General features: G+C 44.7%; 1 protein-coding gene across 1 annotated transcript in view; it reads right to left on the bottom strand.

Annotated features, from left to right (window-relative positions):
- Nucleotides 1–3,380: 3,380 nt before the first annotated feature.
- Nucleotides 3,381–9,807, bottom strand: part of LOC103602047 (5'-nucleotidase-like) — a 24,202-nt gene continuing 17,775 nt past the window's right edge. Inside the window, exons 3-4 of the mRNA XM_008586445.1 lie at nt 8,069–8,291; nt 3,381–3,837 (exon numbers count right to left, since the gene is read on the bottom strand). Of these exons, the coding sequence (XP_008584667.1) occupies nt 3,605–3,837; nt 8,069–8,291 (456 nt within the window). The 3' untranslated portion in view covers nt 3,381–3,604. The remainder of the gene's footprint in view (nt 3,838–8,068; nt 8,292–9,807) is intronic.

Below are 9,807 nucleotides of genomic sequence, written 5' to 3'. Positions count from 1 at the left end.
GGTGTATCCTAGGGTTCTGACACTGCCTCAGAGAAAAGCAACCAAGTCTTCTCCATGGAGCTGGCACATAACTGAAATAAGAATAGCAAAAGGAACTAGGCCCTGTTCTGAGAACATGTACCTACATCCATTCAGTACATATATTGAGGCACAATGACACTTTAAAATAGGTCCTCTTGTTCCCACCCTCATTGTACAGGTGAAGGAAATCAGGCATAGACAGGATCCCACCATTAATTGTGGAGTCAGTAGGACTTGAGTCTTAACCTCTACCCAGTACTGCCCTATTACCTGCTCCAATGGGATTTTTCCTGGTCTTGGCTCTGTCAGTCCCTTTAGCCCTCCTGGAATTACTCAGGTGGCTCTCAGATGTTTGACTGCAATGTTACCTACACTGAGAAAGTCTACATCACTGTCCAATATCCATCCTCATCCTCATCCCACTTACAGGTTGCCTGCTGTGTGCCTGCTATATGCCTGCTGTATGCTGTATGTGGGGCCGTTCTCACCACTTTATATACATCTTTTCCCATGAAACAACGTTTATTCTTCTTATGAACAATCTAAGTTCCTAATCTATCTATTTTACTGTAGTCTGTTTAAAAAATGTCCATACTGGTCATAACCCACTAAATTGATTTCACAATGACTAATGGGTATAACTTAGTTTGAAATTATTCTTTAGCCTGTGTCTACCAAGAAGTAAAATAGTTGTGAAGGATCTGAATTAGCACACATTAATACTGGCATTTCTTTCTTAACGAAGGCCAGCCCTACTTGGTGAGTCACAATTTTGGTTGGCATATTTCTACTGGTAAGCAACCTCCACAACACTCAGTACCAGGATGTAGCTACTTATAGCTTATAGAGTGCTCTCCCATGTATCATCTCAAGTAAGTTTTGCAACAGTGTGGCACCATGAGCCTTAGCATTCCCATTTTGAAGCTAAGCTAACAGGTTCAGAGAGGTTAAGTGACCTGCTCACTTCAATTAGGAATGAGAACTTTTAAAAAAAAAATGTATTCGACCGGTTCCCGCTCACTGGCTAAGCGAGGCGCGGGAGCAACACCGAGGGTTGCGATCCCGTTGCCGGTCCCCGGTCCGGTACGGGGGCAACACTGAGGGTTGTGATCCGTTGCCGGACACGGAAAAAGACAAAAAAAAAAAAATGTATTCATCAGAATTGATTATACATATTTTTGGAGTTCAACGTTGAGATGTGTTGATCAAATCAATATTACTAGCATATATATTGTTACAAATTGTAATTATCTCTATGTCCCTTGTCCAATCTCTCCCCATCCCCCTCCCTCTCCCCGTTCCCCCTCTAATTACCCTAGATTTCTTCTCTCCTTCTGAAAGAATAATGGTTACTCTGTTGATTTGTTGCCTAGATGATATGTCCAATGCTGAGAAGTGTGATCAGGTCCCCCAATATTATTGTAGAGCGGCTGCTTCTGTCACTCTGAAGTGGGCTTTGTGGAGAGAGACATCTTCTTCTTTTCTTTATCTCTGCTGGTGACTCTCCTTGTGTCAGTGTACTCCAGTGGCTGGCAGACCATCTGCATGGTGGTTGTGGTGTCTAGCCGCTTTTGTGGCAGCCATGGTTATTTTAGTGGCTGTGGTGGTCCACCCACATGGACATGATGTTTTTGGCATGCTCCTTGGCGCTGGTGGTGTGCCTGGTTGTGGGGGTCTGGTCCCTGGTTCCATACCTCATGTCCCTAGGTAGACCCAAGGAGCTGGTGGTGTGTCTGAGCTGGAACTAATTTTTTGTCCTTTGCTTACTTCTAAAGTGGGGGAACTTCCTTTGGGGACCAGTACTTGAGCTGTGTGGTTCAGCTAAGTTGCTGCTTTGCTGCTGCTTCCCTAGGGAAGGCTTTTTGTGCAGCACAGGTTATAATAGTTGACTTTATAGGCTCTCCAGAGACTTGGTGCACCTGGGTTGTGTAGTAACTCTGATCTGAGCCTGTGTCTTTTTTTGTTTTTGTCTTTTTTCGTGACCGGTAACGGGATCGCAACCCTCGGTGTCGCGCCCGCACCGCACTCAACCAATGAGCAGACCGGTCTCTATATGGGATCCGAACCCTCGGCGGGAGCGCCGCCATGCTCCCAAGCGCCGCACTCTACCGAGTGTGCCACCGGGCCGGCCCGAGCCTGTGTCTTTTCATCAAATTGCACCCCATGCAATTCTATATTCCTGACCAATCTCCTCTGAGTGGTCCTATGCTGATCGGGATGCAAATCAGCTGTCCTTGTTGTGCCCCAGTGTTCCCCTGGTGGGCCTGTCTTCCCCACTGCCCATGCTACAAACATTTCCTTTGGGATGGACTGTGCACCAGTCGCTTGTGATGACTCACCAGCCTCTGAGTGGCTTCATTTTTTCAGTTGCTGTGGCTCCTTGTTCCTATGTGGGTCCACAGGAATCGTATTAGTGGTCTTGCTGGCCTGGGGGCCATCAAGGCCCTCTTCTCCCCTGCCGCCTCCAAGCAACTCCATCCAAAGGGCACAGCTGTGGCTTTTGCCAGCTCCTGTTCTGTGTGCTCATCAGCTCCAGCCTTAAAGTGACCACGATGTGAAATGGTCAGAGCAGTTTTTTCTTTCTCTCATTGTGACTTCTCCTGCCTTCATGCACTGCGTAGGTCTCTCCGCCTCTTCCCCTGAGCTCTAGCAGCCCCAGCTTGGCTGTTATGGCTTTTTTATATAGTTGTAAATTGATTGATTCATGTGAAGGAGTGACACTGAGAACCGTCTATTCTGCCATCTTGACTGGAAGCCCCAGGAATGAGAACTACTGACCCAATATTTTGTTTGTTTTTTTTCCTTTTTATAATCTGTATCTCATTTTCTGATTGCCAAAGTAACATGCCTTTATTATTTGAAAATAAAAATTACTTTCTTAGTGATAATCCCTTTTAACATTTCTGGATATTTCCCACTGTTTAGGGTATTTTTGAGTTTTTCTTTTATAAAAATTAGGATGGCCTTCAATGGCCCACATGAGGATGGGAGAATCAGCAGACTCTTTGAGGAGAGACTCTTTTGTCGTCCCCACGTCAAAGCCTTCCTTTACACTGCTGATAGGAACGCTGCTCACCAATTTAGTATTTAAAGATAAATTTAAGAATTTAGTATTTGAAAATACTTTCCTCTTCGTCCTTTTCTGGGGACCAATTCAAATATCTGTGCAGTGTTAGGTGGGGAGGGGGTTCAGTGTGAAAGACCTGCCAGACTCAAATGTTTGGGGATATTATAGGTTCAAAACGGAAAAAAAAAAAGTTTTCTTAAACTGTCACTTCTTGGCTTTTTGGCTATGATCAAGTCTAAAACTACCTAACACCAAGCTGAGAGAGAGAGAGAGAGAGAGAGAGAGAGGCAGAGAGGCAGATAGGTGGGTGATGAGTGTGTGTGCTTTCTTTCCTGGGCACCAGAGGCCATGTGGTTTCCAGGACACTTACAGTCCTAGTACATAGTAGTTAGGACTCAAACCCAGAGTCCCAGGTTCTGCTACCTGTGCAACCTACACATCAAATCCTGTCACCTTGAACCCTTAAACAGCAGTAAAAATAAGTAACAGTTACAAAGGCAAAAGAGACAAAGTAACTTATCTGGAACTCCTGGCCCTTGTAATCCCTTTGAAACACTTACCTGTATAAAGAAACGTGTTGGAGTGTCCTCCCACCACGACATCCACACCCTTCACTTTCTGAGCGATGAGTTTATCCATTTCAAAGCCAGAGTGTCCCAGTGCAATAATTTTGTTCACATTTAGAGTTTTTAGCTTATCTACTTCAGGTTGCAATGCAGTGATTTCATCTTCAAATACTAAATTTGTTCCTAAGGAACAAAATAAATAAATTAGACATTTATTAACAATAATTTTTATTATATTGGTTATTATACATACTAACATGCCAAGTATAAACACCTTAATTTACTAAAGCTCTTACGTTACTAAGACCAAAACATATTTATATATTAAATATAAAACCCCTAGGAAGCCAATAAAAGTCAAATCAATATCCTCAGTTACATTCACTTAATCTTGCATTAGTTTAAGGTTGTGGATGATATTATTGTGCTTGAACTCAATCTCAAACTATGAGGAGGCTTCAGCATGGTTTGTTTTTGACTGTTTTTATATTAGACATCCATAATACCAATTCAAGAAATGCCTGACACATGAGCTTGCTGTACAGAACAGTATTAACAAACTCCAAGGCTTTCTTTGAAACGTGGCATAATCAGTCTTCAAACCTAAAACTGTCAGCAAGTAGTCCTTGAGTGCCAACTTTAACATGGCATTTGATAACTTTGTCTTGTTCACTGGAAGTTAACAGCATTAGAGCATTATTGAGCTCTGCATTAAATAGGGGCCTCATTTAAGTATTGCTGGCACCGGAAGTGTGCACTTTCTTCACTGGCTGCTTACTGCCCTGCTTAGTGGAAATAAATGATTGCCTGTTGGTATCCACTGGCAAGCATGGGTCTGACTGCAGAGCCCAGGTGCTCTTCATGCTGCAAGCGTGTACTATCCTTGTGGCAAGATTACCAGTTCCTTCCACTGACTATGAAGCCACACTTCAGCAAGTCTTGAGGTCTTACAATTTTGATTGGCATGAAGGTGCTGCAAATACAGACAGACACACTGCCCTGAAGTTGTGTCCAGTACTCTGCTACAAGGGAGTCCTCCAGTTGACCCAAACTCCCTTAAGCTAATTTCTAAGAACCAGTATTAAACTGAAAATGCCAAAAAATGACTAACATCTCATAAAGAACTTGCAATATACAGGAGTCTGCAAACTCTGGTTTGAAAAGTGCTAATCTCTCCAAAGAGCAACAAGACTATTAAAAATGCATCCTGTGTTACACTATGATGTTTAAAAATCTGTGTGCTTCAGTGGGGGAACTCCTGAGTCCTTCACATTAGTCAACTCCAATGTGCAAATGATCATGGAAGAGAAACAGCATGACTGATGTCACAGCCAGGGAGGCCCCAGACTGACAACCTAAAAATTAGCAGCTCACAGATGTATTGGACTGGCTGTGTTGTCAGTAACTTACAGGCAGCATTTAAAAATCAAGAGTTGTAACAACTTTGCCACCATTATCTGTCATGTGAACATCAAGGATAATCTGCTTCTTGCTGGTCACCCCAAGAGCCCAGGGATCCCTAGTCATCCCTCAGCACCATTTAACCTTCTCTGCAAGCTTTCCCTGAGCACCCCTTTAAAATGACAAGGTGCACCCTCCCCCTCCCCCTCTTTCCATTCTCCCCACCTGCTTACTTCTCCATAGCACTTACCATCTTCTGACACACCAAGCAGTTTACTCATTTATTTATTCTCCCACTAAACATGTAAGCACCAGTGGGAAAAGATCTTTTGGTTAGTATCCTGGTGCCTAGAACAGTGCCTGGCACATAGACAGGTACTAAGGGGAGTGAATGAAAGAGTGTTGAGAGAATGCTACCATCCTCTGCTTTGGTTTGGCTGGCAGGAAGAAACAAAAAGTTCAGAGAAATGCCTCTGAGGACAAAGGAATGTATTCTCCTAATATGTCAGAAACTCACAGGACCAGATATCACATATACAGAAAGCATGTGATATATTTCAGGGTGTCATGAAGAGAGTTATATTATAGAAATTTCATTACTTATCTAACATAAATTAAATGTGCTACAAATATAAACTGTGGGTGCCCAGGCCACTAGAACTGGAAGAATTGGATCTGATTAGGGGCCAGAGGTCTGTAGGAAGAACCGATGCTAGGCTGCCTAGCCTGTGGCCTTGGAAGCAGCAGGGGTTTCCAGGAACATTCTGTTCCACTCCAGTCCTGGGCCCCCATATTAGGCCCTACACAATGCAGCTCCTCTCTCCCAGGAGCTGCTAGAGACAGCATCACCCCTTTGGATCCTCTCTCTTACAACCTGCTGAAGAACTGTTCACAGTCCCAGCTGAGGTAGTATGATTTCTGGAGCCCCTATGTCTGTCTCCCAACACCCCCCCCACCTCCTACCTTCTTATTGGTGACTATTAAAGTTGAAACAATGCTTTTCTCCAAATCGTGCCTGAATTTCTTAGCCCTACAATCAAGTCCTGTCCCAACTTTCTAGCTTTCCCTACTCGGAACCCAGATTCCAGGAAACTGAACTATCTGCTACTTTGTGATTGTGGCCCTTATATTTCCTGCTGTCATGTATAAATCTCAGCAGGATTTACTGAGAACTCACCATATGCTGGGCCCTGTGCTCTGTCCATCGGGCAGGGGACAGTGCCCAATACTAAGGTCCCTGCCCTCATGAAACTTGTGTTCTAGCATGTGACTCTGACCTCACTTCTGCAATGTTCTTTGACCCAGGATATTTAACAAGGGGGCCAGGCAGGTCCCTCAACATGTCTTCTCACACTCACCGCACTACCCCCAGCCATTCCCACCCCAATCCCTGACATTGTTTATGACTTCTTATGGCATTTAATCACATTCTATCTTAAATGAACTAAAAAAAACAGTGGATAGAATATAAATTATGGAGACAGTTTGCTTTTTTTACTGCCTAATGAGCATTTATTCAATTTTCAACAAATCCACATCTTTATCCAAAGATGGCCTCCACATTAGGTCGCAGATGTTCATTGAAAGCAGACCCAGGCTCTGCCCTCAGGCTGCTCAGGCCAGTGCAGAAAGCTGACAGTAAGGGACAAATGTGATATACCAAGTGTGGCTGTGCTCAGGAGGAGGTGTTTGCCAGGGGCACTGGGGTCCCACAGCAGGAGTGTCCAACCTGCTGGAGAAAGCTCACCCCAGCCTTTCCCACATTAGCAATTGGTTTGTTGAGATGCCAGGCAGCCTGTGGTTTACTATGCAATCTCCACCTTCTCATTATTTGCAGATAAAAGCCAGGAAGCCAGAAACAGCACCCTGTTAGCCCCAGGAAAGGTTTGATCAGCCTGAGCAGTGCCATCTGCAGGGGGAAGGAAAAAGGACCATAGTCTGGCTGGGCAAGATGGAAAAGAACAACCTGAGACTTTCCATGAGCCCCCTCTAGTGTGACCATATCCTTCTTAGTCAGAAAAGCACTTCCAAAAGGTTTCCAAAGCCAGTGAGTCATGGGCGTCCACAACGCCATCTGGCTTCACAATGACTGTAATAACAACAGCTAATAACTTGTGTCACACAGCATACAAAGGCTTGGTCACCGGGGACAGATATCTCTTTTCCCTTGTCAGTGGACAGCAGAGAAGCTCTGTGCCCTGCCTGCCTCCACATGGGCTACAGCACCCACTCAGCGACAGGCCCTTGCAGGCTCCCTGCTCTGGGCCAAGCACAGCTGAACTTGTTGCTGTTGTTTCCAAGGGCCTGGGCCTATTTTAATAACAACAACACAATAAATATATTATTTTTTAAATGGTTAATTATATGTTCTTTATTGGTTAATCCTTAGTGAACACTCTTGTTTCTGGATAATGCTAGCTCCTAGTTTCCCCTTTTTCTTCATTAGGGAGAGACACTGAATTTGGACAATTTAGAGAAAGCATCATTTTTGTTCTCACTGCCAAAGTGTTTCAATAAGTTTCTATAAAAGTAGTCCAAAAACATTTTTTCCCAGAAAACCAGATATGGTAAAGTCATTAAAACTACAAGAGATAAATAACAAAAAGGTAAAAACAAGAGTTGACATGTAATAAAAGGAAAGAGAAGCTGAATTGAGGCAAACCCCAGCCTTGGGCCTCCTGGCACCACAGGAAGAAGGGGAGTGAGTTGTGAGGTTCCCTTTCTCCAGTAAATGAATCTGTGCTGTTTAGCACTGGCTATAAAGGGCCTTCTCTTCCAATTTTGAATGTGCTAAGTTAAATAAAGATACTGTTATGTCAACAGAGAAGTTCATTGAGTAGAAGAGGAAACGTCTTTAAGAAGTAACTTGGAACAATGTAGAATCCACCAGATTGTTTTTATCAGTATATCCTAAGTATACCATTTGTTCCATCTACAGTCCACAAAGATAATTCCAAGCTGTGATTTAATGCATCTATTTTCCAGCAATGAGTGCTATAAAAGTAGAAAATACCTGGATTTGAGAGCAAAGGGGTTTCTTTTGAAGTATATCCAACAATTCCCACGACTTCATTACCAACAGAAATAATTTTATACGGCAAATAAAGTCCTGATATTTGAGATGCTAGCGGCCCCTTTGCTTTAATGTTTGCACTCAGAATTGGAAATTTGGCCTCTTTGAGGAGTGGATCAATCAGTCCGTCTACACCATTATCAAATTCATGATTTCCCAGTGCCTAGATAAAAGGGAAAAGAGAAAAAAGAATTAGGTACTCTTGAATTTCCAATAAAATCATACTTTTATAAATATTACACTGGCCTCGTGGCTCCCCAAACTGGCTAGGCTCTGTGAGACAGATTCCATGGCCTCCTCAACTCAGAGATTTTACTCAGGGACTCTGGGGTAGGGCTCAGGAACATTTAGATAATGTCTCCAGGTTGGTTGAGAATTGCTATCCCAGGTCTCACACCCCCTTCACTAGGTGTGCATAAATGTCACCTGGAGAGCTGGTCAGCATCCACTGTCCCACCATCCTCAGATCTGGGGCAGGTTTGAAAGTCTGCATTTACCAGCCCCTTCCCAGTCTTTTCACATTCTGGTTTCTCTCATAAACCTACATTTCAGACCTAGTCATTCAAACCACCATCTGCTGGAAAGAACTGTTAACATCAGCAGGACTGTAGCAAAAGGCATCCTGAAATGTATTGTCCAAAAACAAGAGACCAGAGGCCTCCTTCCTCACTGCCTCTCCTCGGTCACCATTCCCCTGTGTTCCCACAAGTGCTTCTTCCCACAACCCCCATGGTTCTCTAATTCTGGGAAAATGAAGATCCCCAAGGGCAAGCAGGAGCTAGCATCTCCACATTTTAAAGGGCGGCACTGGCTTCTTCCACCCATCAGCTCTGGGCCACCCTTTGTCCGTTCTCAGCAGGTTCCCATCTGAGGAAGAATGCCACAGTGAAAGGGTCCTGTGACCTCAGCGGGCTGTGGACCCACTGTGTGCACAGGGCTTCGTGAGGAGCGGATGGTCTCAAGCAGACCTCACTTCTACCTTCTTTGCTCTCTGATGTTCCTCACTGGTCTGGGAATGGCTGCTGGGTGCAAAACCACCCACAGTCTGTCATCTTGCAGCCTTCCCCAGAGCAGAGGTGTCCATACATGGTCATATTGACAAGACATGACATGTCAGCCCCAGAAAACCTCCCCCCGCCTCCATTAACCTCCTGGATAAGCCCATCTACTCTGGGCACCTCCTGCCTGCTCCAGCTGACAAGGCTATCTTGCTAACTTAATACTTAAACCAGTGAACCTGAAACTTTCCAAATAGACCACCTCCAGTTTTGCTTCATTTTGTGGGTCATCTGGGAACAAACCTTTAGTGCTGGCTGGTGACAGCAGAGTATGCATAAAGCAAACGTACTTCACAGGACCTGGTTTTCCAAAGCCTTGCAGTTTCAAATATTGACCTTGCAAAGGACAGGAAAAGTTCCCCAGGCTATATAGTCTCTGTTGTAAGATAAAGAATTGCAACACAGGGGCCGGCCTGGTGGCGCACTGGATAGTGTGCTGCTTGGGAAGTGTGGTGGCACTCCCGCCCGAGGGTTCGGATCCCACATACAGACCGGTTCCCGCTCACTGGCTGAGCGAGGCACGGGAGCAACACCGAGGGTTGCAATCCCGTTGCCGGTCCCCGGTCCGGTACGGGGGCAACACTGAGGGTTGCGATCCGTTGCCGGACACGGAAAAAGACA

Source organism: Galeopterus variegatus, unplaced genomic scaffold (genome assembly GCF_000696425.1).
Source record: "Galeopterus variegatus unplaced genomic scaffold, G_variegatus-3.0.2 Scaffold3991, whole genome shotgun sequence".
In the NCBI taxonomy this organism is placed as follows: domain Eukaryota; kingdom Metazoa; phylum Chordata; class Mammalia; order Dermoptera; family Cynocephalidae; genus Galeopterus; species Galeopterus variegatus.
This window is presented reverse-complemented; position numbering and strand designations above follow the sequence as displayed.